General features: G+C 38.7%; 2 protein-coding genes across 3 annotated transcripts in view; both read left to right on the top strand.

Annotated features, from left to right (window-relative positions):
• HSPA14 (heat shock protein family A (Hsp70) member 14) overlaps positions 1-14,593 on the top strand; it is a 32,809-nt gene that overhangs the window by 1,747 nt on the left and 16,469 nt on the right. The window contains exons 3-8 of the mRNA XM_003930625.3: positions 34-116; positions 8,967-9,015; positions 9,144-9,249; positions 10,059-10,149; positions 11,821-11,925; positions 12,969-13,130. Of these exons, the coding sequence (XP_003930674.1) occupies positions 34-116; positions 8,967-9,015; positions 9,144-9,249; positions 10,059-10,149; positions 11,821-11,925; positions 12,969-13,130 (596 nt within the window). The remainder of the gene's footprint in view (positions 1-33; positions 117-8,966; positions 9,016-9,143; positions 9,250-10,058; positions 10,150-11,820; positions 11,926-12,968; positions 13,131-14,593) is intronic.
• On the top strand, positions 37-6,893 carry MSANTD7 (Myb/SANT DNA binding domain containing 7). Of its 2 annotated transcripts, none has more exons than XM_074405003.1 (2): positions 37-116; positions 3,357-6,893. In XM_074405003.1, exon 2 carries the CDS (start codon positions 3,437-3,439, stop codon positions 3,878-3,880), a length of 444 nt encoding a protein of 147 aa, XP_074261104.1. In that variant the 5' UTR covers positions 37-116; positions 3,357-3,436; the 3' UTR covers positions 3,881-6,893. The 2 variants fall into 2 exon arrangements, with proteins under 2 accessions (XP_074261104.1, XP_074261103.1); XM_074405002.1 differs by lacking the exon at positions 37-116 and adding an exon at positions 123-2,838.

The raw sequence follows: 14,593 nt of genomic DNA, 5'->3' as shown, positions 1-14,593 counted from the left end.
ATATATATATGTTTTTTTTTTTTTTTTTTTCAGATTGTTGGATTGGCAGCAAAACAAAATAGAATAAGAAATATTTCAAATACTGTAATGAAAGTAAAGCAGATCCTGGGCAGAAGGTATGGAATCAAATGATACTTTCAAATATGGTAATAGATATGTGTTTATAAATTCTCAGCTTAATGTGAAATGAAACTAGAAACAGCATAGTTTGTTTTCTCATTGCTTTTTATGACTGAGTCATTACAGAGAGTACCCCCAGTAGGCTGTTTCTTTTGATTATTAGTGTTGGATCTTCTCCAGTGTGGGAGTCACTCAGACGTTAGTTTCTTGCTGACAAGTCTGTTAGTATTGATAAATGCCAACGTTCATTTAATTTTGGTAATTTGTGTTATTCAGAGGTAGTAATTTGGATTTTTCATGTTTTTAGATTTTTTTAACTAAGAGGATTTCAGAGAATTTGAAGACTTTTTGGCAATGTGGTTGAATTTTGCGGAATATATTACAATTGTTTATAATTTCTGTAGACACTATTGATTTTCTTCCTCAGGATCTCTTGTGACACTTTCTGGGAATCGACTTTTCCCAATGACTTACAAATTTAATCATTAGAGTAACAGCTAAATTAATGTCTTATGTAAGAATCAGATTAATCATCTGTTGTAACTTTAATTAAGTTTTTTTTAAGATTAGAAGAGGCTTGCTTCCCCAGACTTCTGTCTCCTCAAATTATAGATTGCTATAATAATTAGGGGTTTTCCTTTTCACTACTGTAGTAATGCTTGATAGAGTGTTTTTAAATTTTCAAAGTGCTTTCACATCTATTTAATCCTCTCAGCATCCTTATAAAATTGGCAGGGCAAATACTATCGTTGTCCATTTATAGATGAGAAAACCAAGGTACAAAGAAATTGTTGCATTATTTTCAGGGTAAACTGGATAAGACTGCAGGTCATATTTCCTCACCCTCTGCCCCAGATTCTTTCTTTCAATTTTTTTGTAGTGAGAATTTAAGTAAAAATGTCCTGGTATTGATTTAGAATTTGGATATTGGAGATTAAATTTAAAATTTATTTCTTTTATAATATTTTTTATCTCTTACCTGTGTTCAATTAAATTGAACTTGATATTAATCTTTTTCCTTAGGATATTTGTGTACTAAGCCAAAAACTATAGTTGTTTAGAGATAATTCAGTATTTCCTGACAATAAATATATCCCCATATCCTTTTACCTATTGACAGAACTTAGTACTGAATATTAAATATAAGTTGATGTCAAGTATTTTCATATCATAAAGCCTAAAAAAAGAGTTGTAAATGGGTCTTAAAGCCGGAATCACCGAGCAGCCAACAATATGTTTGTTTTTTAATTAAACTTTTTGAATGAATTGTGGTTTCCCATGCTGCTGTGTAAGAAATAATGCAGAGACATTAAACTCATTACAGTACTGGATTCACCACTTCTCCCCGTGGTTACGTCTTGCAAAACTATAGTGCAATATCACAACCAAGATGCTCACATTGATATAGTCCAGATCCAGAACATTTCCTTAGATCGCTCCGCTGGTAGCCAACAATATGTTCCTGTTTCTTTTGTGCTGCTTTGTGGTGGGTGGGGGCTGATGGTTAGAGTAATGACGTGGCTGTCTTCTGCCATATTGTTCAAGAAAGCTTTGTATTAGCAGAGCAGCTTAAACTCACTTTTCTGGCCCATTGTGACAGTCAGATGGGTAACACAGAGCTGCGGTGTGCTGTGATTAGTGAAGGCTGAGCATTTTTCAGATTGCTATGGTGTGGTCATGCTTGGACTCCTGTACTTAGCTGCCTGTGGTCCAGGTGATTTTTTTCCCTCTCAGCCTATTTACTCACCAGACAAGGGTGATTTTTACAGATCCATTGTTGTGCCAACTCTCAGCCATGGAAGCATTTGGCCCTTTTGTTACCAAGTCATTAAGTCCTTGGTGTGGTGTCTACCTTTGGTGAACTCCCAAAGTTGGGCTTTTTCAGTCTTTGCCTCGTGCCTATTTATGACCTACACACAGGTAGCACCACTTAACTTGCTGCCAAAATTATCCTTACACCCTTCCTGTAACTCTGATTCCCCTGTGGCCTTCCAGCCAGAAATTCGGTCCTTGGACCTGGCTTCTCAGCAATTATCCCTGACGGGGAAGAACCAGCTGGCTCCTGGAGATATCCTGAGAGCACACAGAGCTTCCCCACACCTTCAGACTTGCACCTTGCTGTCCAGAAGCTGCCCAGCCCTCCTTCCCAACCCACAATGGCCAGTGCCAATAGCAGCGCGGGCATCCGGTGGTCCAGACAGGAGACACGAACTCTTCTCTCCATACTAGGCGAGGCAGAGTATATTCAGCGCCTCCAGACTGTGCATCACAATGCAGATGTCTATCAGGCTGTGTCTAAACGAATGCAGCAGGAGGGCTTCCGCCGCACCGAACGTCAGTGCCGCTCCAAGTTTAAAGTGCTGAAGGCATTATATTTAAAGGCCTATGTTGCCCATGCGACAAGTATGGGTGAGCCACCACACTGTCCATTTTATGATACATTGGATCAGCTTCTCCGAAATCAGATAGTGACTGACCCAGACAACTTAATGGAGGATGCTGCTTGGGCCAAGCACTGTGATCAGAACTTTGTGGCCTCTGATGCCCCAGGGGAAGAGGGAACCAGCATTCTAAAATCTAAAAGGACTCAGGCAGCTGATCATCAGCCTATCTTGAAAACAGTTAAGGAATCAGATGAGGATTGTCAGCTAAGAATCAGTGACCGGATACGAGAAACCAGTGACCTTGAGGACTCCTGGGATGAATCCTCGGGTGCAGGTAACTCCCAAGCATGTGAAGGATTTGGGTCCTAGAGTCACGTGGCTCTAAAAAGCTGTGTCTGGATATTGTCCTCTTCAGCATAGTTCCTGTTTCTGCCTCATTCTGTCCCACCACCTTTTTGAAAACCTAATACTGAACTCAAGGGCTCCAGGTTTTCGAAACCTATGCCCCTAGCTACATAAGATATTAGACCTCTTTAAACCTAGAAATGCTCTTTAGACCCAAACTAGTTCTGGCATTGTTTGTAATGGGTAGTTAGGAACTTGGAGGTCTAGAGTGGGCTGGATAGCTAGCTATGTACAAAGGGGTTCAGGAAGGCAAGGGAGAAGTTTTAGAGGTGAAATTAAACAGACCAAAATGTTCAGATTAAGGAAATGGATTCCCCAGTCCCTGGTGGAAAGAGGCCTTTCCAGGAACAACCATAGTTTTATAATTGTCTCTCAGCTCTGCTGCTGGCTTCAAACATTCCCTTAGCAGGAATGTCCTCTTTGCAACATTGTTGCTTTGTTTTTCAGGGTGCTCTCAAGGGACCCCCAGCTACAGCAGCTCCCACAACCTTTTCAGAGGTACAGTTGCTCCCTGTCAGAGCAGCCCCATGGCCAGACTGGGTGTGTCCGGGGAGCCCAGTCCCTGCACCAGCACCAGCCACAGCACTCCTGGGGTAGCCTCCACTCCGCAGACTCCAGTCTTCTCTTCCAGAGCCGGTTTTGTTTCTGGTGGGGATAGGCCCTTGACCAGTGAGCCCCCTCCAAGGTGGGCAAGGCGAAGAAGGCGGTCAGTGGCCAGAACTATCGCAGCTGAGTTGGCAGAAAACAGGCGATTGGCACGAGAACTCTCAAAGCGGGAGGAAGAAAAACTGGACAGGCTGATTGCTATTGGTGAGGAGGCCAGTGCTCAGCAAGACACTGCCAATGAGCTCCGCAGGGATGCTGTCCTCGCAGTCAGACGTTTGGCGACAGCAGTGGAAGAGGCAACTGGTGCTTTTCAGCTAGGCCTTGAAAAATTGCTTCAGAGGTTGATTTCAAATACCAAAACTTAGGAACTGATTACAAAAGGCTCTGTTTCCTAAAATCGTAGAAGTCTAGTTCCAAAACCTGCCTTCTGAATCCCTGGCTCCTTTTCTGTATCCTCAGAAAAGAAACATGGATGAACCATTATTATCCACATAGTATGACTATACTTACTAGTTCGTTTTCCCAAGATTCTCCACCAAATGGAAGACCTTTCAGAAACGCAAGGGGTGGCCAAGTTCTAGAGAGCTGGTTTGTCCTAGCTTTGTCACAGATGTGAAGCAGTTTAGTTTACCTCTCTCCAGCGGTTTCTTCGTCTGTAAAATGGGAATCAATAATAACTCCTGCCCTGCCTACCTCACAGGGTTGTTGTGAGGATCACATGACTCACAGATGTGAAAGTTTAAAAGTTTAAAAGCACTATACACATTCAAGTTATTGATGCATATGGCCTTGGCTGAGGTAAGGCACATTAGTTTACAAGATACGGGAGTGTGGATGTATACTGTGACTTCATTGCTTGAATCTTTCCTGGTTTAACTTGATTGCTTCATGGAGTTTGAAATCTTAATTTTTAAAATCCCTGTGTGGCTCATTAGACTTGTATAGGCACAACCCGTATTTGCACCTTAATCTCGTACGTTTCCACTGCTGTCTCTCTGACATATCTACTAGCAAGCACTCTTTTAATAGTCAAACCACTTTCTCTCCTTCGTTTTACTGGTTCTTAGTCTTCTAGCAATATAAGGAAATAAGAAGTGACAGGGACCCACTATAGTGTGTTATGGTTTATAGCGATAATCTTCAATATAAAACATTGGCCGTTTTACACAATATTAAATGTAAGAAAATTCTTTGCATTTCATACTATTTGGGTCCCTTTAGATGCCTAAGTTACATCTTTTAAATTTCAGTTGCCTTTTGAACATTGTAGAAACAATTCAGATTATATCAGTTTCCAATCTGCTTTTAGCTGATTTCATTCTTTTCTGTTATTTTTTTGTCTAGCAGGTTATACAGGGCAAGCCCTAGAAAACTTTGCTTTTACGGAGCTTTCCAAGGTTACTTTTCCTCAGATGTTGTAGACAGAAGTTTGTGTAGTTGTTGGCATCTGGTAGAAGAGAAAAGCTTTGTTTCCGCCTTTGACTTTGGGAAGGGTAGGGGATGGTGTGGATAAAGATTGTCTGCAATAGATGACTTCTTTTAAGCACTAGCCCTGAACAGAACGAGTCCCCTCCCCTCCCCTAGACACACTTCGGAAGAGATGAAGGTGGTAAGTGACACTTTCGATTTACTCTAGAAGGGCAGCCATTATTGTCTGTTATTAAACTAACTTAAAGCTTTCAGTGGTTTACTCAGTACTTTTTGGAATACAGATAGGAATCTTTGGGATTTAAAAGTTTTCCCATAGTCTAGAAGCTGGAAAAATGAAAAAAGAGTGGGCACGTTGAGAGAGGGTTTATTTTCTATTTTTGTAAGCTCGAGTGCTTAGCTAAATGTTGGAAATGCACTTGGGTGGAGAAATGGTCGGAGCAGCAGTAGAAACATACCCAGAACCATGAGTAGACGGCAAGCGGGCTGCTATGCCAACGCAGGGGTGGAGGTGTGAGGCAGCTGGCGTGGTAGAATGTGCTGGAATCTAGTTAGAATTCCTGGACTTTCGCGAATCCTGTCACAGTTTGTTTCATCAGGCAAATCACTTGCCCTTTTCTATTTTTATTTTTTATTTTTTTTATTTTTTTGAGACAGACTCTCACTATGTTGTCCAGGCTAGAGTGCAGTGGTGTAGTCTCGGCTCACTGCAGCATCTGTTTCCCAGGTTCAACTGATTCTCCTGCCTCAGCCTTCCAAGTAGCTGGGATTACAAATATGTGCTAATTTTTGTATTTTTAGTAGGCACAAGGTTTCACCATGTTGGCCAGGCTAGTCTCAAATTCCTGACCTCAGGTGATCTGCCCACCTTGGCCTCCCAGAGTACTGAGATTACAGGTGTGAGCCACTGTGCCTGGCCAATTCATGCCTCAATTTCTTCATCTCCAGATTGAGGGATTTGTAGTAGATGATTTTTTTTTGTACTAGTACCTTCCAGCTCTGAAAGTTTGAAATAGCATGATAAAAGACAACATGAAAGTGAAATTTAAATTGTAATATTTTCTGTCACAGGAGCATATGTATATTTCAAATACTGGTAACAATTCTAGCATTTTGTGGTATTAATATTCATTAATGTGCTCATAAACTTGTAAGCACCACACCAGACATACAGACTCTTTGCTTTAAAGGAGCATATATTTAAGACATTAAAATAGCTACAGCTATATTCCTTTTCTCAATTGTCTTAGGCGACTATATGGAAAGATATGTGTCAATTATAGGTAGTTAGGTAGATTTTCTGGAAATACTGAAGTACTTGAAAGAGAGTTAGACCTGTATTCTGTAAATCTATTAATGGTAGCAAAGTACATAGACAGGAATTTCTTTGAGATGAAAGGGGTGCTGAAGAAGAGAAATGGAATTAAAGTTTGGACATAGTATTGTAAAATTCAATGGGTAAAGTAACCTTAATGTGGGAATAAAAGTCAATGGAAAGGTCTTGAATAAGTAAACAGAAAAATGGGCTGAAAATATTAGGGGGAGGGAAATTGCAATACAGGGAGAGAGTGGGCAAGAAAGCAAACAACCAGGAATCTGCCTGTGTGGTGGACCGAACCGTTACTACCTGAACCCCCCTTTCCAGCATTCCGTAACTCAGGTTCCTCATTTATAAAGTAGGAAACTCATAATTGTCCTACCTACCTCACAGGGGTGTTGTGAGGATCAAAGGAACAGATGAATATATGAGCACTTTCAGATGTGTCAGGCACTGTCATGTAATGAGTAGGGGAAAGACCCTGGAGCACGAGTGATACACAACCATAGGATTAACTGTGCCTCCTGAAGGCCATCATGTAAATAAGGTGCTATGTATAACAACTTCCCACCACCTTTGTTTTTCTGTTCAGTAATCCTGGTATGAGCAAATAAAGTTTTCACTTGTATGTGGTTATGGGTCAGTCCACTACTTTATTATGATGTCTTTGATCCTTTGTTGCCTCCATTCTCTGCATTGCTTTTTTCTTTTCTGCTAAGTGTCTTGCCTGTCTGTGGCCTTTGGAGCTACATGTGCTTTCTGTCTTCAGATGACGGCAGCCCTTTTCATACGGCAATTGAGAAATAATTTTCAATTTCTAAGAGTTCTGTAAATTCCGTAAAATATCCTTGCTGGTACATTCTGTTGTCTAAGTGGTAGACAGCCTACACATAATAGTGTAAATTGTCCTTGTTGACTTAAATTCTAAAGGAAATAGAACTAGTGTCATGCTGAAATTCTAATATTGGTGCAAAACCCACTATGAGCCACAATTTACATAATAGTGTAAATTGTCCTGGTTGACTTAAATTTAAAGGAAATAGAACTAGAAATTCTAATATTGGTGCAAAACCCATAATGTCTTAAATATATACTCCTTTAAAACAAACTTTATCTTTTTTTTCCTACTCGTAAAGTGTTTGGGATATAGTTAATATTAAATACTGAGCTTAGGAAGAGAAAGAAGCAAAGAGTTTAACGGAAAGAATACTGAACTTTGTATTGAAGGTCTGGATGGCAGCCAATCATGCCATTAGTTAGCTGTGTGACTTTGGGCAAGCTACTTAGTTATCTCCTGTCCTGTTGATACCTTGGGTGATAGAGAAGGAAGTATGAGGAACCTGCATGTATTTCAGAATTCTAGGCAAAATTAGTCCATTTTAAACCCCTTTTGCCTGCCATTTTTTTTTCTTTTTTCTTTTTTCTTTTTTTTTTTTAATTTGAGACAGAGTCTCCCTCTCTTACCCAGGCTGCAGTACAGTGGTGTGATCTCAGCTTACTGCAACCTCACCTCACGGATTCAAGCAATTCACCTGCCTCAGCCTCCCAAGTAGCTGGGATTACAGGTGTGCCACCATGCCCAGCTAATTTTTGTATTTTTAGTAGAGATAGGGTTTCACCATTTTGGTCAGGCTGGTCTTGAAGTCCTAACCTGGTAGTCGACCTGCCTCAGCCTCCCAAAGTACTGAGATTACAGGTGTAAGCCACCACACCAGGCCTTCCCTGCCTCTTAACAAATTAATGTCCCTAGATGCTCTGTTAACCCTTCAGCAACTAGCCACTATTAATTTTCAACTTCTCTTATTAAACATTTAAGGCTGGCCTCCAAAGAGAGTAGTCACAGGTCCTTGGAAGAAGGGTTTAATGGAAGGGTACGAGTCTATTTTATCTTAATTTCTAGATGACATTAAGCCAAGAATCAGAGATTTCTGTATCTGCTCAAGGAACAGAAGTACTATGATCATATACAAGATTAGTAGGAGGCAACCTGGTAAAGTATGAACAGTAGCAGCCTGATAGAGAATAACTGTTCTAACCTACTGGCTCTGCTCCTTGTTAGCTTCTAAGTCATTGCCCCACTCTGAAGCACTTTATCTCTGAAATAATACCTGCTAGACACACCCTACTTAGGTGTTGTGAGGCTAAGGTGAAATAATGTACATGAAAACATTTTGTAGACTGCATAAGTTGCTTAAATCTGTTTACATATGCATATCTGCGGTACCCCACACCTTTCTATAAACAACATTCCTAGTTTTGCTCATCCTTTTGGTTTCTGGAGTTGGTGTGTGTTCAGAAACCAAGCAACAAAGATGGTCTTAGCTACTGTGGTTTGCCCTTAGTTCGCAACCTTTCATCTCAGTGGTTGGGTCTTCAGAATCATAGGTGTGAAAGTATGGTATAAAATTGTGGCTATTACAAACAATACTTCAAAATTTATAGCATCTATTAATAGCAAGGCCAGAACAAGAAAGCTACTTTTAAATGCAAAGATTAGCACTTTAGTAGAATTACTGTAACCCTTATAAATAGTCCATTTCTATCTTCTGTAACATTTGAAGACTTTTAGTATAAGCAGCTTAATAATTTTGTTAATATTTTAATATTTGTTCAATGATAATTGAGAAATACAGTGTACTTTAAACTTTATATATCTCCAATACTGATTTTAATACTTAGCTATCTTTATCTTTCTTTATGGACAGCTCCAATGATCCACAAGCTCAGAAATATATCACGGAAAGTAAATGTTTAGTGAGTATGGTTCTATTATTGCTTCGCTGTTATACAGAGTAATTACCAAGGTCATAACATATAATGTTGATTGAAAATTTTGCACTGTTACTAAAAATTATTTAGCATAATTATAATTTATTTTATAGGTCGTTGAAAAAAATGGGAAATTACGATATGAAATCTATACTGGAGAAGAAACAAAATTTGTTAACCCAGAAGATGTTGCCAGACTGATATTTAGTAAAATGAAAGGTATCGAGCAAAAGATATATGACAGTTACCTTTAATGATCTTTTGAAAGTTGACCTTAAAAAAAAAGTCAGAGGTATTTTTAGATCTCGGGAGAAGCAGTGATTGAACAGATAAGTAAGGACACACAAACCGTAGACCTGGTTGGGATGCTAATTGGCTTTGTGCCCTTGCCTTCCCTGCCTTTGATTTCACTGTAAGTCATATAAATTGATTAGGCCAAATAAGAGTTTTCAAAACATATTTAGTGGCCAAGTAAGCTTGGTGAATAGTGGCACTTCAAGATTGACAATATACTGTAAGCAATAATTTAGGCAGATTAAGTAGGTCTCATTTTTATCAGCAGTTTAGACAAAGGCTCCGAGTGAGTGGTATTCTGTGAAACAATTTGGGAAATTCTGGAATAGATTGTTTATAAGGCTCCCTTCAGCCCTGGAATGATGTTAAAAACTCGTGGGATGGAAGGCATCCTATTTAAATGTAGGGAACCAATATTATGACGTTGTGTCTTCACACGGATGCATTAGCAGCTCATTCTCCATGGAGTCATTCTAATTTAGAAGATGGTTAACACCGAAGCCTAAGAGCCAGGCTCTTTGGAAAGCTAGTTCTGTGTCTAAAAGATATCACCAAAACCACAAGAAGTGCTTCATGATTTAAGAACGCAGAGAAGAAAATTGACATGAGGCGGAAAGCGGGGCAAGCAAGTGCATTGGAAAATATGTTTAGCGAGAGCTGTGTCATAAATTAATAAATCTTAAAATATCACTTGTCATTTTTTTCATCAGAATTTTCTATTTTTTCATATATAGAAACGGCACATTCTGTATTGGGCTCAGATGCAAATGATGCAGTTATTACTGTCCCATTTGATTTTGGAGAAAAGCAAAAAAATGCTCTTGGGTAAGTATATGGGGTTTATCTTACTGGCTTAATTAAAAGAAAGACAAATTTCACAAAAATTGCTATTTAGTAAAAGGTAACATATTTGAATGTATTTATTTGTAAATAACTTAGTAAGGTGTAATGATAATTAATTTTTTTTTTTATGAAATGCCGAGAGACCGGGCATAGTGGCTCATGCCTGTAATCCCAGCACTTTGGGAGGCTGAGGCAGGTGGATCACGTGAGGTCAGGAGTTCATAGCCAATGTGGCAAAACCCCGTCTCTATTAAAATACAAAAATTAGCTGGGCATGGTGGCAGCACCTATACTCCCAGCTACTCGTGAGGCTGAGGCATGAGAATCACCTGAACCCAGGAAGCAGACGTTGCAGTGAGCCAAAGTCACACCACTCCACTCCAGATTGGGCAACAGCAAGACTGTCTCAAAAAGAAATGCCAAGAGAACATAAAATTATAGTGTACCCTCAGGTATTTCAATAGGAAACATTTTAAATTACATATTAAATTGACATTTATGAATCACTTAGCCTTAGTTTTCTGTAATTAAGGTTTATATGGGAATTAAAGTTACAGTTTTAGAAAATATTTGTGATTATTTCTTCACCTTAGATCTTAACATCTAAACAAAAAAGTTATATTTAGTTTTTTTTTTTTTTTTTCCTTGAGACGGAGTTTCGCTCTTGTTACCCAGGCTGGAGTGCAATGGCGCGATCTCGGCTCACCGCAACCTCCGCCTCCTGGGCTCAGGCAATTCTCCTGCCTCAGCCTCCTAAGTAGTTGGGATTACAGGCACGCGCCACCACGCCCAGCTAGTTTTTTGTATTTTTAGTAGAGACGGGGTTTCACCATGTTGACCAAGATGGTCTCGATCTCTCGACCTCGTGATCCACCCGCCTCGGCCTCCCAAAGTGCTGGGATTACAGGCTTGAGCCACCGCGCCCGGCCCAGTTATATTTAGTTTTTACAGGTCGTTATGCAAATGTATTGGTGAGCTTTTATGTCTTTGCTATGCAGGATAGAGTTTCACACAAGGCTCCGGGCATTGAAGTTGCTTCTGAGGCAGAGAATTGCCTTACTTACTTTTAAAAACTGAACACTAGGTTAAAGAAATTAGAACATTTCAAGTGTTTTATAAGTTTGTCTTTCTAAAGTTTTTGAATAGGCATGTTTTTCATTCAATAAATGTGTATTGATTACTGCTTAAGCCACACTGTATTGAAGGTTGAGTAGAGATAAATAAGACATGGTTTACGATGTCACAGAATTAACAAGATCATAATGATAAATGTGGCAAGTACTTTGAATGGGGGCGTTCTGGATAGCATGAAGACAGGACATCTGTCCTAGACTCTGAGAGCCCAAAAGACTCATTTTTGAACTTTTTTTTTAGCATGGACATTTTTGAGAGCTTTATTTCTCTTATTCAGTATGTTTGCTTTTTGTTTTCTTTGTCAAGAAAATGGGCTCTGAACGTTATAATTTTAAACAGAAAGTGATCTCTTATAGTCATCCATTTGTTTTCTATATTCTTGTTTGATCATTATATGCCATGTTCTTATGAAATCTTAGTGGCTTTTGTATAAAATCTTTAGCAGAGCATTTCTAAAAATATAGACTGTAGCATTGAACATGTGATAAATTAAATTCATTGAAAACAAATTGTTCACAGAGAAGCAGCTAGAGCTGCTGGATTTAATGTTTTGCGATTAATCCACGAACCATCTGCAGCTCTTCTTGCTTACGGAATTGGACAAGACTCCCCTACCGGAAAAAGGTAAAAATCACATTTTCAGTTTTGAGTACAGAAAACATTTTAGGTTATAGCAATTGTATCAGTAAAGATTGTTACATAATGAGTGATTCCCAACCTTTCTGGTTGGAAAAACAGACTCTTGCCTAGAGTTTTTCAAATAGTTGAGAAAGATGTCCTAGGAAAGCACAGAAAGAACATAATGGAAGATTGAGCTTTTATGGCTTTCTCATATTGCCCTTATTTTGTCCTTGTTTTGGAGGAAGATTTGGAAATTCTAGGCCTGACCAGGTTCCAATTCAAGCTATGATACTGCTGATTTTTCTACCAATTCCAGTTGTTAGACATGTTTGCAAGCAATAGGTACTTTTATATACATCTGACCAGGCAGGTGATGGGAAATTTAGCATGAGGTTTTGAGACTTCTTTTAACGTTGAAATACTAGGACGTACTTTTCCCTAATATAGCTGTCAGCATGTTTTAATAGAACGGATAGTCGTTCAACTTTAGAGAAGTTAATTCAGATGCAGTGTGAATTTCACATAATTGTTTCACCTCATTATTTGTATCTCCCAGTTAAATAAATAAATACATGTAAATCACCAGGAAGAATTATTTTTAGATAAATGTAGGAATATCAAATTATGAGTTTTGATACATGGAAAATGCGGAATTAGCTTCTAATTTTGCATATATCTATAGAACATGCAATTGCAGTAGTTACTTGCATAATATTAACACATAGAATTTCTATATTCAGTTCTCTTAAAATTCACTATAATCACAAATCTCTTGATTTACTTTGAAAAGTTAGTGTTTTTAATCCTTACTCAGAAGAATCCAGTGGTACCCACGTGACTAAGTGAAAAAGAACTGTGACTTGGATGCAGAACATCTTAGTTCTAGGCTTGATTTGTCACTAAGTGACTATAGACAACTTAGTTATTCATCTGAGATTTTCTATTTCCTCATTTGTAACTTAAAGTGATTAAACTAAGTGACTTCTAATGTCCAACTTAGTTTTAAAATGTTATTCCCTGATAACTTACTTTATCTTCTCTTGAAGCAATATTTTGGTGTTTAAGCTTGGAGGAACATCCTTATCTCTTAGCATCATGGAAGTTAACAGTGGAATATATCGGGTTCTTTCAACAAACACTGATGATAACATCGGTGGTGCCCATTTCACAGAAACCTTAGCACAGTATCTAGCTTCTGAGTTCCAGAGGTGAGTATTAATGGCCTGAATAATACCTTCTGATTGAAGTTTTTCGTCACATATATTAATTTTTTTCCTAATTTATTTTAAATTATCCTACTGCAAAGAAGGATGTGGTTTTTTCAGTGCTTCGAAACTGGATATTTTCATATCTAGAGTACAATGTCCTGTCCAGGCAATTCAGAGAAGCAGAGTCCAGGCTGCCTAGTGCAGTGTGCTTGGATTTTCACTTAGTATAAAAGGACAATCAGCCGGGCGCGGTGGCTCAAGCCTGTAATCCCAGCACTTTGGGAGGCCGAGGCGGGTGGATCACAAGGTCAAGAGATCGAGACCATCCTGGTCAACATGGTGAAACCCCGTCTCTACTAAAAATCCAAAAAAACATTAGCTGGGCATGGTGGCGTGTGCCTGTAATCTCAGCTACTCAGGAGGCTGAGGCAGGAGAATTGCCTGAACCCAGGAGGCGAAGGTTGCGGTGAGCCAAGATCGCGCCATTGCACTCCAGCCTGGGTAACAAGAGCGAAACTCCTATCTCAAAAACAACAACAAAAAAGGACAATCAGACACTGAACTGCATGAGCTTGGATTTTAATTCGTCATGTACTGCTCTTCTGTCTGGATAAAGGAGTGTGTAGACACTGAGGCTTCTTTGCATTCTGAACAGTTTTTGAAAGTTTGGCTCTGGTGAAGATTACATTATGTAATCTTGATATTCCAATGAGTTACTGTCTTATGGAGTATTTATTTTAATTACTCATCTACCACTAGGAATATTTGAGTCTTGTTACTGGATATAATTACTCCAAAATTCTAAGCCTTTTGGATGTGACGGAAGTCAAATACGTAAAGATTGTACTTTGGGTATTGCTGCTTTAAAAAAACAAATAACTGAAATGGTATTTTTGCCAGTTTGACTAACCTAATTGGTTGAAGAAGCCTTAAAGAAGTCGTAATGTCTCACTTGTTTGATAAAGACCTATACGGCTTTTGTTATAAAGATGTTGTTTAAACAAATTCATTGATTACTACTTAGCAAGTAGTTTTGAAACTGAATTCATATTGGAGACAGCAAAATGTAATTTTACATATTTTGTTATATGTGTGAAATTTATTTGAAGAGGCACTTGTAGGTTTTTTTCTTCTTAATGCTTGACAAGTAATTTTATCCCGTTAAACAGTGGTTGTGCTGTGATTATAAAAGGTAACATAGGAGACTTTGACCCAGTTATGTTAATCATTCGTAACCTCTGTGTCTCACCTGGAAAAGAGTGATATCTACTCTACTTTCTTCTGAGTACAGCCTGTTCTTACAATTGCATAATGCAGCAGTTCATGGTTACATAATGGAGCAATTCAGAGTATTAAGGAAATTGGTAACCCATTTTTCTTGAGGTGACTCTTTTAGTTGCACATAGTGTTTTAAGAAAGTTTAGAGGGATTAGAAGCAAAACACTAAAATCTGGAATAAAATA

The sequence above is a fragment of the Saimiri boliviensis genome, chromosome 8, assembly GCF_048565385.1.
Source record: "Saimiri boliviensis isolate mSaiBol1 chromosome 8, mSaiBol1.pri, whole genome shotgun sequence".
Lineage (NCBI taxonomy): Eukaryota > Metazoa > Chordata > Mammalia > Primates > Cebidae > Saimiri > Saimiri boliviensis.
Note: the sequence above shows the minus strand (reverse complement) of the source record. Positions and strands in the feature narration are given on the sequence as shown.

Excerpts from the sequence above, each read along its gene's own strand:
- MSANTD7 (XM_074405002.1), top strand. The coding sequence starts at position 2,277 with ATGGCCAGTGCCAATAGCAGCGCGGGCATCCGGTGGTCCAGACAGGAG. Across the intron at positions 2,839-3,356 it reads GGATGAATCCTCGGGTGCAG|GGTGCTCTCAAGGGACCCCC; the intron begins GTAACTCCCAAG and ends TTTGTTTTTCAG.